Source organism: Poeciliopsis prolifica, unplaced genomic scaffold (assembly GCF_027474105.1).
Source record: "Poeciliopsis prolifica strain line A6 unplaced genomic scaffold, Auburn_PproV2 SCAFFOLD050, whole genome shotgun sequence".
Classification (NCBI taxonomy): domain Eukaryota; kingdom Metazoa; phylum Chordata; class Actinopteri; order Cyprinodontiformes; family Poeciliidae; genus Poeciliopsis; species Poeciliopsis prolifica.
In genome coordinates this window covers 4,144,810-4,165,146 of record NW_026562425.1, presented here as the reverse complement: position 1 = coordinate 4,165,146, position 20,337 = coordinate 4,144,810, and the positions used below count along the sequence as shown (strand labels likewise).

The 20,337-nt window shown below is 34.6% G+C and overlaps 1 protein-coding gene across 1 annotated transcript; it reads right to left on the bottom strand.

The window, feature by feature from the left end:
- Positions 1 to 1,555: 1,555 nt before the first annotated feature.
- LOC129377936 (macrophage mannose receptor 1-like) lies at positions 1,556 to 18,249 on the bottom strand. Its single transcript, XM_055058154.1, has 31 exons — positions 18,117 to 18,249; positions 17,287 to 17,643; positions 16,967 to 17,137; positions 16,457 to 16,612; positions 15,761 to 15,871; positions 14,387 to 14,524; positions 14,102 to 14,278; positions 13,299 to 13,453; positions 12,360 to 12,479; positions 12,123 to 12,238; positions 11,767 to 11,915; positions 11,452 to 11,651; positions 11,178 to 11,293; positions 9,199 to 9,268; positions 8,936 to 9,089; positions 8,650 to 8,688; positions 8,088 to 8,251; positions 7,947 to 8,008; positions 7,326 to 7,426; positions 7,061 to 7,203; positions 6,625 to 6,730; positions 6,391 to 6,518; positions 5,977 to 6,021; positions 5,768 to 5,870; positions 5,436 to 5,668; positions 5,111 to 5,276; positions 4,229 to 4,393; positions 4,009 to 4,125; positions 3,655 to 3,810; positions 2,761 to 2,790; positions 1,556 to 2,645 (listed from the first exon to the last, which is right to left on the bottom strand). The coding sequence occupies exons 1-31, from the start codon at positions 18,247 to 18,249 to the stop codon at positions 2,383 to 2,385; spliced, it is 4,344 nt and encodes a 1,447-aa protein (XP_054914129.1). The 3' UTR covers positions 1,556 to 2,382.
- Positions 18,250 to 20,337: the final 2,088 nt, after the last annotated feature.

Genomic DNA, 20,337 nt, shown 5'->3' with positions numbered 1-20,337 from the left:
GTTTACTTCTGACAAACAAGTAATTACCACATAGTTCCTGAAATTTGAATGAGCAATTCATTTGAAGAAAGATACCCTCTGCACCATGTTCTGCCTATGACCTTTTCTTTGCATCCCAATAGACAAGAAAATATGTGCGTAAATGGAAAATGTAAATGTAAATGTGCGTTCCTGTGGTTGCAAAAGACATTTTTGGGAAAGACTATGGATAATCAGAAAACCAACTGTTCAACTGTCATTTGTAATTAACATCAAGTGCTTCTCATTAACTTGTATAACAACTTAATAGAAAATCACTAAAAATTCAAAGAGCAAGCATTTAAACAACTGCACTGACTTTAAGTTAAATGATTTTCAAGTCTTTGAAAGCTATATGTTTTAGATTTACAACTGTCTCCAATACATTATGTATCATACAAAATGAACCGTAGACAGTTATGGATGTTATCTATTTTGTGGTTTACAAAGATTTAGACCAATGTAGTAGAAGTCAGCTTGAGAAATTATCTGGAAACTATTGGGAAATAGTTGCAAAAAGGGAAGTCTTTATAACGCTGACTGTGATTTTATTTTCTTACTTCTCTGGAAAACATTTCATTAAGTTCAGTTTAAACTCCCCCCTGACACTGTTAATCGTTCAAAAGTCGAACTTTTATTGAAGAGAAAATCTGTATATTTTACTGGAATAGTGTTCTACAGACATGATATTTGAAAATAAGCTTTTAGTCACATTGGACTTTCTACCAATGTTTTATTTAGAAACTTTTTCAACAATCTTCTATTTAAGTAAATGTGTGCATTGCCCATTACAATGTATTAATGGCCATTATTTTCTCAAAGCCATGGCAAAGTTTAAGAGTGGCAGAGCTCTTCATTAATTGTGCTGTTAACTAATAAGTAAAATTGTAAAATGAATTCATGGAAATAAAAACTAGTAGGAATATATTATAAAGCTAAATCTAAAAAAATAGAAGAGAAATAATTGCACATGAGTAAAATGAAAAAAGTAAAAAGAAAATAAAAAAGAGGAAAATTTATATTTAAATTGAAAAAAATTGCTGTGAAGGTAAATTGAATTATAAAACAAGAGGCAAAGCTCTCTATTTTTCAATTAAAGGGTACATGTTAAGCTTATTGATTGATTTACTCTGCTATTTATTTAAAATTTTTAATGATGTCAGTTTCAACCCTCCATACAAGAAAACCTAAATTTGCCCTGGATATAAGTAATTCTGACTTAAGTTGAAGTCTGTTGTTCAGATTATACTTCGTTAGCGCTTGTGTTTGTGTTGAGACAAGACCAAACAGTTCAGACGTCGCTTTTAAACCTAATCCACAAACTAACATTGTGAATTACAGGCCACTTTATTTCCTACTTATCTTACTGTCTACTACTTCCCCTTTCTGATATTCGAACTTAACTTCAGCAAATCTTTTCTGTTAATGCCTTGAATTGCTTCCATGTGATTGGTCTATTCTGATTATTTGTACAGTGAGACGACTGTCTGCCATTGAACATACATTTTGGAAAATTAAATAGAAAGGTAAAACTGCGTTACACTTTCAAGAACATTTATTTTGAGCGGAGGAATAAACTCACTGTAAACATCCAGGGGAGCAAATATTCAGTGTTATCTTTTAACCAAAAGTTAAAAATCTTTCGATGTTTTGTATCATTCGCCTGTAGTAGTTCTTATACAGACAGTTATTGCTTTATATTGGCACTAAGCACCACTGTGCTACCTTGGAGTACAGTCCATGAAACATATATTATGGATCCATTTATTACAAATACACTTATCGTATTTTAAAGATATGCATTTTACATTTTTAACGTACAAGCACTAAATTCAGTCCAAATTTGATTTCCTTCGACAGAATTTGACAGTAAATGTCGTCTTTTCTGATGAAAATGTGTCGTGCTAAATTAAGAACTGCCATATAAAAACATGCCAAGGGAAAATTTTTGTGACTTCCTCTAACATGATTTCAGTGGGAAGAAACATTCTCCCTCCTTTCATTATCATTATGCAGAATTAATTTAAAGAAACCAATAATTACAGTGCTGACATTGTTTAAACAAATATGGAAATGTAATTTTAAAAAATGAACAGTATATTATCATGAACAGTTCAATGTCTTTTTTTAACATTTTTACATTCAAACAGTAAAAGCAATAAACAGCATGTAGAAAAAGAGCTTAACATGTAGCAATTATATATACATTCTGTCATGGGTAGAGAAAGAACAAATACAGTTATTGTTAAATTACTCAATATTTATTGTTTGCAATAAAAGCAAAATACTGAAGCATAGTTGTGTTTACAGAAAAAATAATCTCAGACTAGTTTGCACAACTTCAACTTCTGCAAAACTCCTAAATCACAAAATTAAAATGGGCTCTGGATTTTCTGGGGAGATATCGGATACTTCAGCATTCTCGATCAATGTATTGGTGTCGACCACATCAGGCTGAGATTTTTCGCCATTGAAGTACAATGGATTGTCAAAGGTGGGGAAGGGACGAGGAGATCTCTTGTAGAGCAAGAAAGCGACAACGGTCATTGTCGAGATGATGGCGATAAGCATCACGACCACCAAACTTGTGTGGGCACGACTGCGTGGATCGTCTCCTCCTTGAGGCTCTGCACATGCAACAAGCAGACAGGGATAAGTTTTACTCAGTGAAATTTGACTGTAATATTGGCAGAAAATGCAAGTAATCAAAAACTGCACAAATCATTAAGAGGTTTAACTTACCCTGTTTTGGATCTGTATCTGTCATCATAACTGTTCAGAAAAAAAAAGTGTGAAATAATTACTGTCTTTTCTTAAGTTCAGCTGTGGTCTATATTTTGTAAGGTGTGTAATTTTGAACGGCTTCACTGGAATTTACAGAGTTTATCAATGAATGTTCCTGATAGAATCAAAAGACTAAATAATATATGCAACCTTTTTGAAGTTTTGGGTTCATACATCAAGATACACTGCAACAAAAATCAGCTCCTATAATAATGAAGTTTATTTTCAAGTGTACACAGCAATAAATAGACTCCACTGGCATTATGTATCAACCAAAGATCTAGTCAAAGTGGAAGAACTGCGTGTATGAAACTAATCCCACTTTATGGTTTGGTAACTTCTTTATTCAGCTTTGCAGCAATTACTGCCATTATTTTATGTATGACTTTGGTCATACATAAAGTATTCTGTAGTATTATATTCTGTAGTACTACAGTTTTCTGTAGTATATTTTACTACAGAATACTTTTGTAACAAGAGAATTTAATTGACTCAGTAAAGTTAATTGGTCAAGGTTGTGTGGCAGCAGAATTAAACCGAATCATTAACCCTCCATCGCTGTGCTTAACATTTGAAAAACAAAAGGCCAAACACCAAAGCAGAGAAGTGTATTTTTTCTTTCTTGTGTTGGATTTGTAAAGAAAAGCTGAATTTTTAAAATTCTTCAAAAGGTTTCAATTTTTTTGCACTGTGTGATATTTTATTGTTTACATATTCATTGTTTCTGCTTATTTTATTTTATTTTTTTTCAAACAAATCTAACAATCAGTCATGAAAGAGTTTTAAACTTGGCTTCGTTATGGGATTTCTAAAGTGTCCAGATTGTATGATTTCTATCATAAAGCAGCTTACCTTTGGGTGTTTTACAGATATATGATTTGTCGTGCCATCTGCGCCCTGAACTCCAAGTCCCATCTTTAGTTTTTATGGCTCCAAAATCAGAATCAGGTTCATCTTCACCCCAGTTGATATAGTCAAGGAGAGTTTTATCAAGCCATGCCCATGACCCTAGTGACAAAAAAAAAAAAGAAAATGCTGACACTTTTAAAATTAAGGAAGTGATTATAATATTTTATGTTTCAGTTGGCTCAGGTGAAAACCCAAGAGGCTTATAGTTGTTGCAATAAGTTGTACATTCTTAGTGATTTGCGAATACAATTTAATAAAACACTTTACATGAAAATGAATAGGCTAAAAATGTCTTACCTTTGTGTGTCTTGAACAGACCAATCCAAAAAGAGGTGTGGCTGTCTTGAAATACTTCTATGTTGCTTTGGAGAAATGCTTGCTCCGAGGGATTTTCAATACTTGTCAGGACACCACCTTAACATCAAAATTTATTTGGTTGTAACAACATCTCAGCACCTACTGGATATTTTTTTATTCATATTAGCTGACCACATAGTTTTAAGGAAACTGTTCTTACCATGTCTTACACAACTGCTAGCTGCATCTGCCCATTCAATTTCATCTGTGACAAACAGATAACAGTTGGCTTGATATGGCAACCAGGTGTAACTATCCTGGAACTCCACATTGGTATCTTCAGGGCAGCGTCCAGGAAATACAGCAGACTCTGTGGGTGGAACATCTAGAAAAGAAATTATTGATTGTGATGAACATAAAAAACTAATTTAAATTATCCTGCTTTCACATGCAGCTGTCCGTGTTTGTTTGTTAGCTGCTTTCTACAACCTGGGAGATAGCAACACTTTTTTGCTAAGGCAAATCTTTGTTAATACATGTGCTTTAGGGAGATTCTTTAATTCTTTCCATTTTATTATTTTGTTATAAGATACACAACTGTACAACCTGAAAGTCTTGGTAAATTTCTTTATAAATATACTGAGAGAACAATTGTAGAAATAAAGAACATATATTGTTATTTAAAGATACAATAATGCCTTTTCTCAGACAATATTTATGAAAATGTTCATCCAACATTGAACTTCACTAGGTCTTTTATTTTACTTTAGAGACATTTCAAATATTTTCTTTTTAATATATTTCAAATAAATTATTCAGTACCAAGCAGCGAAAGGCATCTCCACATTTTACTGAATCCAGCCTAAATTGTTGAAATGCAAAATGTATAATTACATACAGTCCAATTATAGTACAATATAGTCAGCTGAATAAAAACAGATTAATTAAAACTTGATATTATACCTTCAATCTGCATTAATCATAAGTGCATATAAATTTATGCTGAGCAAACAAAAGCAACCCAATAATGTGGCACATTTGGATTTTGATGAGTTGAGTGGCTGATTGAATTTTGTTCTAAATCCTGCCATAATAGTCACACCTGTTGACATCATGCAGACACTGTTCATAGTCTGGTTGCAGAAAGCGGTCCGCCATTTTCCATCCACATCGACATACACACACGGTTTATTCCTGCTTGGTTCAAATTCGGCCCAGTTGGTGGAGCTCAAGTGCCAGCCATCAACGAACCTAAAATAACCTTGAGTCTGAAAGCAAGGACAAATTTCTTATTAAGAAAAGGATTTCTTTTAAGCATGTTAGAAAACCCCAAAACTGAATGAGCAAACAAAAATATACATTAAAACCAAATTATTAAACTTTGAAACAACCTTTGAATGGGTTTCAGATTTTCTGCAGCTTTTTACCTCATCTTTGTTAAGTCCAATCCACAGAGGGGCTTTGACAGTCAAAGCCAGTAACTCAACATAGGCATTTGTCCACTCGGTTCGTAGGCTAGCCAGGTTGGCCTGGTCATTTTCACAAACTTTCTTGGCTTCAGCCCATGTCAGATTTTGAGTCACAGCCTTTATGCTGTCATTTCCCAGACTCTCATAAGTGGTAGGACTGATTGGATCCGAGTTATCTGAGATAGTTGGACCTGATGGGAGCAAAGCAAAAGCAATTTTATTTTCAGTGAAAAGCTGCAGAAGGTTATAAGCCTCAAAATGTTTCCAAACCAGCAAAAGCTTGAACTCACTGAGATTTTTATGACAAATAAATCCGTTTGTGTCATTGCACGACTTTATCAACCATTTACCAATCCCGAAAGGTGCAGAGCTGGACATCAGCACACACTCCTCCTGATTATGAGTAATGAAAAAGTATTGTTAAAACTTATTGTTACCTTCAAACCCATAATAAGCAAAAGTGGAAAACATTTCTTTAAGATTTATTTTTATTTATTACCTCATTCCATCTTTGATAAAATGATCCAGGACGTCTCTGATTTTTCTAAAGGGCAAAGGCAGATGCTATTGATAAGACTGATTTACTTTTGTTATTCCTAACTTCATATTAAATATCTTACAGATCAGAGTGAATAGAAGACGAAAAAATTAGTCCTTATCAGTCAATGTAATTTCTTAGCCACATGAGGTCAGAAAAAAATACAATTTGCTGCATGGAAACATTTGCTTTTGAATCATATTCTTTTCACATTGCAGTGCAGTAAAGCAAAAGTTGACAAAAATATGCTTGTTTTTTAAACAACGCATATTGCATATTATTTTAATACAACTAATTCATTTATAACAGTGTTAAAAATTCATATTAACCCTGTTGATGAGCATAACACAGTAGTATAACTGAGAATATACTTACAGAATAACCCCAGTTGGTGTATTGCCTGGTTTTGCCATCACTCCAGAAAAATCCATCTTGCCTTATGCTGTTTAATCCAATCCATAGATCCGTATTAGTTGCAGTAAGCATTTTGGTGATTAAGAATGCTGTAAATTCAAAGATGAAATTTTAGTTTTCTTTTTTTTTTCAAACTGAATATAGCAGGTTTTTTTTTAAAAAATATGAACATTAACATTTAATATGAGAGCAAACCTTGAACTTGTCGTGTAGGAATGGAAACTAATTTGGCCTCATAATTGGCACACTGAGTTCTTGCATCTTCCCAAGTCACCTTGCGGTCACCTACTATTTTGTAACACTGTTGGCAACAAAAACATTTGAGATATGTAAAGAAAACAAAACTTGATGTTACACATTATATTCCTAATAAAAGCCAGGGATCTGGGTTGAACTGCCCCGGGACTCCTTCAAAATGAAAGAGCCAATTGGACCAAACTGTCCATAAAAATCATTATGGACATGATTCCTGCTCCATCTGCATGGTTGTGCCCACGGACACATTTCACCTACTGGAGCCAAAAGTTGTCGTTCCAGTAATTCACCATCCTTTGCGTATGAACGTTTGCATGAATGAAAATGATTGATTTCACTGTCTACTGATCTAATTTAGATTTTTTTATTCTTTTACCTTTGAACCAAATTTTTTCCATGTTTGTGGACATCCACCTTTGAGAGATACTGTTGGGGCTGCAGTGGTGTTGACAGGTGGTGAGTTTGATCTTTCACAGATGGACTGAGCTTCTCTTCCGCAGTTAGAAGTCCGCCAATATCCTGCATAGAAATCGGAGATTCACCCAATAGCATCTTCATTTTGAAGCACTATGTTAATATTTTCAGACGTTTCAGTGTTTGATACCTTTTTAAATATGCACATTTGTGATATCCTTACTTACCCATATGGTAACCCATGGCGACACAGTTCTCATCAAAGGCATTGGAACTCGGCTGATTTTCATCCCATCTTTGATAAGACACTGGAGTATCATCCAACCACCTGGTACCACAGACAGTCCATTTGAGCAATGTATACTTATGTGAACAGAGCTTTCTGTGCTATAATATCGTAAATATTGTAATGGTTATGGAACAGAATGGTCAGAATTAAATAGGTTTTGGCTTATATTGATAACTGTCCCTGATCACTGATCATAAAAAGGAGCAAAGTCTGGAGGAACTCAAACTTGGACCTGGAACATTGTTAAGTTGTGAACCTAACCATTCTGGCGTCCTTAGATAAATAGAACAGAAATAGTTTATTCAATGCAAACAGTGATTTAAATGTTTCTGAATTGGAATTTGCATCAAAGACTGACATTTCTGACTTTAGAATATTCCCAAAATATGTCCATTATTCATGCATTTCCCCCATGGCTACACCATCAGGTTAACTGAATCAATTAGGTTCTGTCACATTAAAATAAAAACAGAAAGGAACCTCAAAAAAATTAGAAAATAAAATTGCACAATTTTTATTTAAGTGATATATGTAGCTAGTATGTATTGGTAATTCTCACCAAAATGACCCATCAAGATCCACTGATAAGCCGATATACCATGACCCATAGCCTCTTGAAATCTGTAGGAAAAAGCAAAGTAAATGCTTTGCTTTTACTGTATGCTATATAAGTGTGCCGTGAGGTAAGATGACTACCCACCTGTTTCCATAAGAAAATATTTTCTTCTTTATTGTTGATTACTACCAAGTCACCATGTCTCCTTTTGCAGAAGTCACGAGCCTCTTCCATAGATTTAGATATTCTGTTCAGGAAATATTGTTTCCCTTTCCATACAAGCCAACCGTCTGATGTGGTGTTAAATTCTGTAAAGATTTTGAATGGATGTGACATTCATTTTATTCACGTTACTAATATGGCATTTAAAAAGTGAAGACATTTTGGTTGGTGTTTTCTTTGTAACAATGCTTATTGGCAATGAATATTGAAGAGCTTTTTGTTTTATGATGACAAATTTCTAAGGATTTTTTTTGTGAGTGAAACATCAGCACCAAGTATATTCAGTATGTGGTTGAATACTAATTTTCCTCTTCCAGTCATAATTAAAATTGAAAGTACTTGTTAGTTTTCTATGACAGAAAAAAATTATTAATCTACATTCTTTTGTCACAGCCCAGAGTTATTATGTTGAGTTAGATGTTCATTTAGTATACTTAAAGGATTCAGTGTTGTAATTTTAAGGACAATGTCAATGTAGTCTTACCTGGTGCTGTGTTGTTAGGAGGTGGTTTTAGAGTCGCTCCTGTAAAAGCACAAAGCAAGTTTAGATGTTATGCAAGTCATTTTAGGGAAATATGTTATTTTCTTAATTTTTTGCATTTGACGTCACATTGTAAATTGTGACATCAGCCATTGAGTGAAACTGGATCCAAGTCTGGATTTTTTTCTCTATCTAAATCTGTAATATAAACAAATTGAACTAAAAACACATACTTCAAAATATGTTTTTAGGAAAAGGTATAATTTTTTTCTTTATGTTTTTTCTCTACCTGCTCGAATCTGACACAACCAGTCGTTGTAGCTTTCACAGTTCAGGTCGTTCCAGGAGCCATGCTCGTCCCAATTATACAACACAAACTCAGTACAGGTTTCATCATTGTTGAAGTTGTTTGGTTCTCCTTCCTGCCAGTGCTGGAAGTTCAACTATAAGAAAAAGACATAGTAAAAAGTGTTTTGTTCATTTTATTTTAGAAATGTTAGCTAAATCAGATTGATATTTGGTTTTAAGAAACAAAAACTAAAAACTACTAACCGCACTTCCATCAGTCCATACATAACCATTTGGATTTTCAAAGTGAAGTCCAATCCAAGCTTTGCCACCTCTGTTGTGGAAACATATTTACACAAGTCAGAGAGATTAAACTTGTTGTTAGAGGTTACAAAAAGGTGAATTACTCAGTACCAGCATATTATATGGATATATCCTCCCCCTGAAACATGAGGTAAAACTTATAATACCCAAGACAATTGTGAAAGATACCACAACTTTGAACTGGTTCATGGTTTGTCTGCTATAAGCCCAACTGGTTTATGAAGGACACAGTAACATTTATCACAAAAATGTATATTTTCTATTCAAAAATTTCTTTATGCATACAATGTATTCCTGTTAAAGGGTATCTATTAAATAAGGATTTCTGTGGCTGTACAAAACATGCTTATTATTCTTATTTTTTAAAATCATTCACAGATCTGACTATTATGAACTCCTTTAGGAATGAGATGTTTCCAGATGTCACTATTGTGAAAATAAGCTGCTGAGTGGAAAAAGCTGAAAGGGGCAATGAATTTTACCTTTTGTTTCACTGCTGACCTGTTTTTAAGGTGGAAACAGCACAACCCCTCTAAAATAATTGCTTTTAGCATAGGGTACTTAACAGGACAGCTGTTTTCTTTGAATGTATAGCTATATTCATAAGGATTTCCTGAAATGCATGTGTTAAACAGTTTATAGCTGTGGATAAATGCAGTGCTACTTGTGTATTGTGCTATTTAAGGAGATCCATTTCTATGTCTCATTTTAAAACTTGAAAGACTCACAATTTCAGGTATGCACACATTTAGAAACCACAAGTACTTGAATTAATTTGCGTCACAATTGATTAAACAAAAAAAATCTATAAAAAAAATAATATATATATATATATATAAAGTCAAAAAAAAAGAAAAAAAAATCAAAGAGGGTCATATGACATAAAGCTGTGTTTTCACTTTATTAATATATAAAGGAGGGGTTAAAGGTTCCAAAATAGTTACTGCATAAGACTGTAGTTATTTTTAACAACTAGTCTTTTTAAGACCAGAAGTTTGCAGCCAGGAGATAACTATAAAAAAAAATACTAAGTTGATGTAATACCTAACCATGTGAAACTTTAAGTCCAACATACATTTAGACACAAAAACACATTTAATTAATTACTTAATATAATTAGCATAATACATTACAGATTTAATCACATAGAAAACAGTCTAAGGTTGTAAGGAGAACTCAAAGTCCACCGCATTTGGAATCACAAATCTGTACAATAAGCAGAACTGCACCAATATAATAATAATGACAACCACTGTTTATGTCCATCTTGCTTGTGATTGTTCAGATATGAAATAATGATCAAGCCCAGGATTGTGGCACATTTAACTGGAGCAGAGAAGGAAAGTAGGCAGCGTTGAAAGTGTAGGAAAATATAAAGATTGCATTGTAACAGCATCGGCCAAATTTCCATATCTTGCATTCCTGATAATTACTCTACAACTTAAAACACTTAATTGTGTAATAATAGCACACTATTTAAGTCAGTCTCGAGGAAAACATACACAAAGTATGATATACACAATTTAACAATAAAAATAAATAAAAGGAGTCTCACAAAGAAGCCTATTAAATTAATGTGTGTAAGCTCCTGTCATGAGTTTCAGCCTTCATCCTCCTCAGTCATTTTAATAGATAAACAATACCTGTAGCACAGCGCCACGGTATGTTTTGCTTATGAACGGAGAAGAACCACTCACTAGGTAGTAGCTCAGGAAAGGGAGGACATCACATGAAAGTAAGACTGTCTAGCTCCAACCACCACACCAAGCAAATTAGATATTGGTTCTCTGAAAAATGATGAAAACTCTGACATTTTCATCAATTAAAGAATGCCCCCTGGATGGTTAGAAGAGAATCTGAAAAGTGGCCGTGTCTGGGGAATAAAGGACAATTGATCATTTGAAGTAATCAGTAATTACCTTGCAACCATTAGTTCAGAAGAGCTGTGGATGCTTAACAGGTCTCCTCCTATAGCCCTGCAGTAATCTCTGGCTTCAAACCAGGTCTTCTCCTCTGAACGCGGTCCTGTGAAAAACTTAAAAACAACAAGAAAGAGTTACCTAAACCAAAGTGTGGAAAATCAGCATATTCACAAATTAAAAGTTAATATAATAATAATAATAATCACAAATTAATTTTAAGAGAATGGAATCCTTTTGTGTTAATTGCTTTAATTAAGCTTCTTTTATTTACCTTGGCGCAAACATTTCTTGTTCCCACTCGATTCCAACCGTCTGGACACTTGGGAGGAGTTTGTGTTTGGGGCGGTACAGTTGAAACTACCCCGTCTGCCATGTATTTGCAGATGTATTTCTCCTTGTTGGTGCAGGGCAATATGTCCCAGAGTCCAGCCGAAACCCCACTCGCCATAGCAACACAACCTTGTAGGTTACCTAAATGATTCATGAAATAAGAGTGATATTTTTTCATTTTTATTTTTGTCTGTTTGTTTTGTTTTCTGCTTTGTATGCCTTAAGTCGAGCAATGATATTTGACAGAGATTCATACCTGGCATTCCACCATTCCAGTGAGTAAATCTCACAAACTCTGTATTGGTCCAGGTAAAGACCTCCAGGTTATTCTGATTGGAGAGACCAATCCAGAAGTGTTTCTCCGGTCTCAGTCCTACCAGACTCACAAGGAAGGCATTATCCACCCTGTAGGTATTTATAAAAGTTAATAAATCTGTGTTTATAGTGCATTTATGCTTCATCTATCAGGAGTGAAGGTTGCTGCCTAGTTAAAATGCTTCTGAACCACTGCTGCAAGTCAAATTGTTAAATATTGTTGGGTAAATTTTAATACCTACAGTCTGTCTCAGAAATATCTAGAGGTTAGTAATTAAACACTAGGAGAATTTTTACCCAGTCGAGATATCAGCTAAGTAGGAAGCTGAGCTCTTGCATTCTTCTTTTGCTTCTTCAAAGGTTTTGGTCTCAGTGCCCACAAAGTAACAAAAAGAGCCATGTCTTTTCCAGCCCTAAAACGATTTTGGTCATTGATTAGAATCAAACATTTATACCAAACCTTGTAATCTTGGAATGTATTTTTTACATGTAAAATGATAGTTATTGAAAACATATGATTCATAATTCACTGACAATTTTGCAGCCGACATCCAAATGTAACTCGACTTCAACTCCAGTTCTTTCAGTGGCACTTTGCTTCATACAAATATATCCGTGCTTTTCATCGCAGGAACTGTCCGCCCAATTTCCATTCTGCAAAAAGTGAAGTGAAGTGTTTTGAAAGGTGGATGGTGGTAAAACCATTTACATCAACATAACATATATTTTTTTGTGTGTTTGGTAATACTACAAAAAAGCACGATAATTGATCACAACCAAAAGTTGTAATCAATCATCACAACTTTTTGGTGCAGTTAGCAAGGCAAAGCTTTTGCACATTTAATAAAAAAAATATATATCATGAAAATTGTGAACGTATAACCTAGTAGACAAAACTAACAGCAGTGCTCATATTTAGCTGTTAGTTTTGTTGCTTCTGTTCTCTGATCCCGTTTCAAACAGTCTAAAGTGGGATCAGAGGCAAAGTAAGAGGCGCAAATTTAATATTCTGAAAATACTATCTTTTGTTCATGTTTATGTAAGATCTGATCAATAAATGCAATTTTATTTGAACAACTTAACTATTCATCACAACAATTGTATAGTAATAAAAAATATACATATATCCAGAAACTAAGTACATATAGATACCAAAAAGTGGTCTACTCCAGTCAGAAAAACATTATTTGAATTGGCAACTTGGTCGCCAATTTATAACCTTGATATTTTAAAAGGTAAAAGAAAATTTTTTTGTCACGTCCGTAGTTAGAAATTCATTTTATATTGATATGCATTCTGATCTCTTCTTTCTAAGATTTGCAAAAACGTAGACAAATAAAACAAAACAATTATTCAAATATTATCTGAAATACGTGAATATGCGACAATAGTGAGTCTTAGTGATAATGAATAATAATAGTAATTGAGTTAATATATGCACATGTGTAAAGAACAAATGCAGATGCTCCATACCTCTCCTTTAATGAGAACGCAATCTTCTTCATCAGTGGACGCTGTGGGTTCGTTAGCTTCCCAGCTGGTGAAGGTGACGGTCGAGTGGTCACTCCAGTCAAACAATCCTTCAGTGGTTCTGTCATTCAATCCTATCCAGAGCTCATCAGTGGGTCCTATAGACATTAAAAGTGAATTATTTTAAAATATTAACAAAGATATGTGTACATGGAAATAATGATGTCAGAGTGTGTATGTTCTCTTCATTGACTGGACTGTTTGAAACTAGACTTTAAATGAAGGAAGCAGCATGGCTTCATGGGCAAAATTAAGTCCTTACATGTAATTTAAGTCACAGGTTGGTAGATTCACAGGTGTTTTAAACCTTAGCAGAAGGCACCATTTGCAAAATCTGTGAGAATTTATTTTAATTAATTTATTTTTATTTTTACTAAAGCAGATGGACTTATTGTTTGCCATTATGTATCTTATAATCTTGGCTATAAAAGTTTGTGCCACTCAAAATGAAAATACATACAGAAAATGCTGTTTAATCATTATAATGCAGAAAATCATTTTAAAAATCTAATTTAAAGTATTTTCTGGATAGCAAAGAGGTTGATGTTGCCTCTCTTGTTCTTTTAAGAAGAAGTCACTACCACATATTGATAATAAAATGTCTTCTCCTTCTGCAGTGTCTGATATACAATTTTTTTATGTAGGACAAATACATCTTGCTGGCTTGTAAAAGGCCTTTTTTAACTGTTTTCCGATGGCGCTGAAACAAAAGACCATCACACAATAAGTATAAGAATGTCTTGTACCATATCCAAGCTGAGAGATGACGAAGCTTTGGTCCTCAATGTTGCGAATGCTAACGAGTTCACTTCCCTCTTTGCGACACTCTGTCAGAGCATTGGACCATGACTTTGCTGTGCGCTGAAGGTAAAAACAGTGTCCATTGTAAGGGATCCAGTGATTTGAGCAAAATCCTTCTTCAACTGATGAAAAGAACAAACATGCAAAGATTGAATGACAAAGTTCTTTAAAGTAATAATGCAGAGAAAATACAAATGTAAAATGTTTCAGTGTGAAGTAATTTTCAGTACATCGTGGCGGAGCTGGCAGGGTTCCGCCTTTGTAGCAGATGTAGCCAAGTTTCTTTGTGCAAGTGGAACTTTGCCAGGAGAACTGCCCATTGGTGTCAAGAAGTGCACAGTTGTGTCCGGGATTAGGAAGTGGATGCCCTGAAACAATATGGTAGTTTATGTCAAATTTACACTTTACTAAGGAAATTATCAGAAAAAAGTACCATCACATATACGACCGCAACATGTAGCAAGTCCAAAATTAGTAGTTATGTTTTTTAAAGTACAAACAGAATTTCACAGAAATTTAATTAGAAAGGTAAATTCTCATCCAATTCACCCCTAGGTATGCATGCAATCTAGCTTAATTGATTATATGAACTGTTGAAAACACATGTTTAATATTATGTTTTTGCACTGAGTCACCTGATTTACAGCAATCCATCCTCCAAGAAAATGGAAACAGTCGCCATTTCATTCCATTTAGCTTTTGTTTTTGCATTTTCTAGCCGTTATTACAGATCTTCACTTTCACAAGAGAACATTACTGCATTAGCTGATGTTTTTATATAAACAACTTGTGCTACAAGACTCAACATTGAAGCAAGAGGGTGTTTTCTGTATCAATCTCCCTTTTTGACTGATCAGCCTGATCGGTTTTCAATCAAACAATGGGTCCTGGAAGAGCACCGACTCCAAGACAATTGTTCAAGTGATAGTCTGTCACAAAAGGCTAAAATGTTACTCATCTCTTGGAGAATGTGAGACAAGTTGAAGAATAACAGCTGAGCAGGCGGTTTAATACAGCCTGCAGTGACAAATAATGTCACTTTAATGTAATCTTTATGTGATTTGAAATAATACAACTGAAGAAGGGGCATTAAACATTCAACCTGAAATGGCATCAGCTTTTTTAATGAGATTAATTGTTATAAATAATATTAACACCTTAGTGTTAATGCGTTAACAAAGATTTTCTTAAATTTTAGAAAAAGTTTAGTGAAATATTATTGTTAGGTTTGCAGTAAGTTTCAGCTAAATCTCAAATACTTTATGTTTCTCAGAAGTTGTTTTCACAACATAACTTCCTGCAACTACTGATCAGATAAGTTCATCTAAACATCACTTGAAAAAACTATGAAATCGGTAAAATTTCAAATATCTCGGTTTTTTCGATTCAAGCTATGCCGTTTTTGTTTCAAGCTACAACTTACTAGATTTTTATGCATCAAAAACTTGGAATTTCTTAAAACAGGCTGAATTTAAGAATTTTAGTTTTTATGTAAAACATTCCCTTTAAATAATGGTTACAGCTGAAATTTTCACCAACTCCTCAGTCATTTCATATTGATCAGGGAAACTACTTCTGAGATGATCAATGATCAGAAAACTTACCAGCATCCCACTTTATGTAGCGGAAGGGCTTTCCGTCGGTCCACTCCCAGCCATGTTCTGTGCCCAAACTCAATCCAATCCAAAGCTTGTTTCTTCCTGCTCCTGTTAGTCCTGAGAGTTGCATAATGATTTTTTTTATGGCAGAAAGGGTAAAAAAAAAAGAAAAACAGAAAAGGAAAGAAAAGTGAATACTTAGTTCCTCTTTTTTATTGCTTAATACTGCACCACCACAATATTTTCTATGCATAGTATTTTATTGTTAACTAACATTTAATTTTGGAGTTGAAATAATATTAAACAATAATTTTCTAGGACAAGAGGATATAGACCAGAGGTCTTCAGGCCCAGGCCTCAAGGACCAATGTCCTTTAATATTTCTCTGCTTCAAAACAGCTGAGACAAATAATGAGCTCATTAGCAGGACCACTTCACTGCAACCCAAGGAAGTAATTCAGCCACTTAATGTACGTGTGTTGGCCCAGGGACCAACCCAGAAGTCGCAGGTCATCGACCATCGAGGCCAGGATTGCAAGACAATGATGGATGAAACTACAATACAAAAGAAGTGTTTGTATATATCACCACAATATATACAAACACTTCTCTGTAATATAAAAAAGTGCTTCAGAGACCAGATGGGTTACAAAACTAAAGCCATGTGTAAAACTATTTACAATATCAACAGACTGCACCTACCTGTGAGGAAGGCCTTCTCAACAGGATCGACAATGCTAACCAGAAACGCAGCCTGCTGTTTGCAACTGGTGTCCGCCTGAGCCCAGGTCAGAGCTGACCGCATGTTCACCTGGTAATAAGCTCCCGTAACAAAGTTCCTGCTCCAGTGTTCTGTGGCTGTACAGGTATATATATATAAATAAAAGCTGTTTTAATATCTTTGTTTTGTGTTCAAATATATATCAGACATGCTATTTCTTTTAAGTGTTGTCTTAGAACGATAAGATGCAATTTCAGTACTTGACAGCACGTGTCCTGCATGTTTAAGATGTTTACCAAAACCACATAAAATGGTCATTACCAGGCCTCTGTATATTATGATAAAATGCTTAGGATGTAATTCTCTCATTTAAATGTAATTTCAATAAGACTGAATTGGTCAGAGCTGTCATATTTTGTTGACAAGATATTGTTTTCCATATAAAGACATTTCCAGCATTGCTTAACAATAGCTTGAACACACAAACTTACAAGAAGATGGGCAGTATCCAAACTGTTCATGCTGATATTTGGTTTCAGTTGCACACCAGCTGCGCTTCGTTTTGGAGTCAAACGTGGTGCAGTCTCCATACCATCGGTCCTTGTACATGAAGGGAAACATGCAGATTTTGCCAAACGCATTCCCTCCAATTGTGTAATATTCTACAGGGGAAATGAAAGGTTCTTCATGTTAAGTCACCCAGTTTTTCCAAGGGAATAAAAATTATTTTCATGCCTTTTCAATATTTTTCACAACAAATTTTCCACTTTGAGGAAATGGAGAAAAAGAAACACATACAAATGATTTGTACCTCTGTGTGTTCTTGTACAGGCACCACTAGATGTCCCTGCGATGGTCAGGTGGTTGTTCGGCCCAACAGTTTTGGACAGAGCAATTGATTCATCTGCTCTGACTTCAATGTAGTACGGCTGATCTTTCAGAGCAAGCAGGGTTCCGTTTTGGCAATCCCACTTCTGCAGGGCACTGTTTTCGTCGCAGTCGTACTGGCTCACCTCACTCCCCACACTTCTGCCCTGAGCACCCAGACATTTCTTGGTTGAAACCACAAAAAGCCGATTTCTGGTTGTCCAGCGAATTTCTGTGCAGCGAGAACTTCTTTTGACCAAACAAAACCCAGTGGCCTTGTTCATCAGAATAAATGGGGAATCTGCAAGGAAAAATATTTAAAATAAAACTGGTTTTATGCTTTAAAGTTTTTTTTAACTTTAAAGCATAGCATCACTGTAAAATTTAAAGCCATGCATGTGCAAGATTGAAATACAAAGTGTGATTGAGCATTTGTTAATGTCTCTTTTCTTTCTGTTTGCATGTCTGTGACTTAAATATAAATACCACTTCTCACTTTATTGGAAAATTATTTTATAAAAGTATTGTTTTTTAATTAAATTAAATTAAATCTGCCACAACTACAACCTTATAAACTTATTTGTCAAAATGTTACATGATAAAATAATGCAAATATAGCAAAACCGGAAATCTGAAGCTATTAAATATAATTTCAGGCATGCATTCCATAAGCAAAGCAGCACCAATAATTATCTATAAAAAATGCACAAGAAGCATCACCAAAACCAGACATAAAAATAAGTAACATACAGAACAACATAGGTTACACAATACCATCTGTTAATGTTGTCGATCCCTGCAATGCTAGCATGAGGAGCACAAGGGCTGCAAGAGCAATCCTTTGAGGTGACATTCTTCTAAGTCCCAAAGCAGCAGACATCATCTCTGCATTGCAAGCAGAGGACATATGAGTACAAACATAAAAAGGAGGGAATCTTAATAGCACACCGACATGTTCTCCTTTTTTCTCTTTTCATTGAGAAACTGTCATGTTTCAGATTGGCACATTTCAACATTTTGCTACTGGCTAAAAAAAAAAGCAGGAAGTAAGGACAGCATGCACACAAACACATACACAAACATGCCTTTCCCTCGCACGGATGTTACACTCCAGAAATGGAAAAAGCTGGCCCCATTCATTATACCCAAAGCAAAAAAGTTGCTTTGGGTAAGCACAATTTATGCAGAAAACATTTAGTACACAAACATGTTTTTTCCTCGCAGGGATGTTACACTCCAGAAATGGAGAAAGCTGGTCCCACTCACTATAGGGAAAAAAATTGCTTTGGGTAAACACAAATAAATTAGAAAACATTTAGCACTTTCTTAATAGAAATGTGAATGATTGAGATTTTGGACCACCATGCACAGAGGCATTAGTTTGACACAGCTTAACCTTATGTTGCAGCTGCATCCATTTTCCAGCTACTCAAAGTAACTACAACTAAAGATTTTGCTTTCAATAATTAGCAACTGCTATGTGTTCATGCAAAACATGTGTGAAAATATTTAGCTTTTTAGTTACCTTATCAGAGTTCTGATAAGGTAACTTATCAGAACTCCAGCAGCCTTAAGCAAATGTTTTTACACAGCATGGGCTTTCATTAACATCTAGGTCATATATATGAAGTTTTTGTTATGAGTATGGAAAAAAAATCTAAGCAAAATTTACATGCCACCAAGGATCCCAGTTTTTACCCAGAGTTTCTGGATTGAACACTCAAATTTAATTAATCTGAAGTTTTTTAGTGCTTTCTACTCTTTCTATGACCTCAAAACTCTTTTCCACTAAAACTACATTCACTCATGCTCAGACATTCTTACACTAATGTGTGGATTAGTTATCAGTTAGGGGTTAGGTGACTTACAAAAGGTTAGACTGATATGTAAAGAAGCTGGAATTGAACCAACAACTATCTATATGAAACACAGCTGCTCTTCCAACTTAATGAAAGCAGCTCCAACTTTATGGAACCATGTAATTATGTGCAATCCCATTTGGAGTTTACTTATCAAAATACTTCCCGTGTATAAATGGGACATTATTATGTTGCTGATATTATTATATCAGCAACATAATGATGTAGCTGATATAAACAACATTATTATGTGCAATCCCATTTGGAGTTTACTTATCAAAATACTTCTCGTGTATAAATGTTGGCTGATAACTGGTCACCTTGTGTTGTAAGAATTGAGTTTGACCTTCACTGTACAACAGAGATAATAACAACTAAAGCTTTTCCAACACAAAAATATTTTAATTAATAAACAGCAGGAAAATAGCAGTCATTGTGCAACATTCCTGTTGCCTTTATCATCTTTAAGCAATAGTACACTAATGAACAATATGCATTATTAAATTGAATGGAATATTGTGAGCAATCTTTGGCAACAGCTTCTGGATGGTTCTTGAATCACAAATGTGCTTTTTACAGACTGCTTTTGCAGTTTGGCTTACTGTCCATCCAGAGATGTTCAGTTCCAAACTAATCTGAAATCCTCAATTTTAAATTAAGTTCTGCAAGACAAATTTTCTCCACCCATGGGACCTTATGAGGTCAAGCGGGAATGACTGGATGATGGAGAATGCATTTCCTTTTCTCCCACATTTGCAATAGAGAGCTTTGCATCTCGTAACAGATGTAAGGAGGCATATAGTCTTTCATAAGGTTTTGAGACAATGTTGCTGATATAAACAACATTATGTTCATCCTGAGTGAAGCAACATAATATCCTGTGGAGTGGAGAAATTCAGATGTCCATCTCTTCCTTTACATTTTTCATAGCATTTAGTATTTTCACTTCCTCTTTGGTTATTTTCCTTTCTTCTGAGTTGGAGTATTTTGCTGAAATATCAACCTTTGTAACTGCAGGGCGTTTTGTGTGAGTCTGCTGAAGCAGAAGAGAGACTAATGCATATAAAGCTTAATTACAGTTTGCCAAACGTACCTCAGCTTTGCAAAACATAAACTTTGGTGGGATATTATTTTTT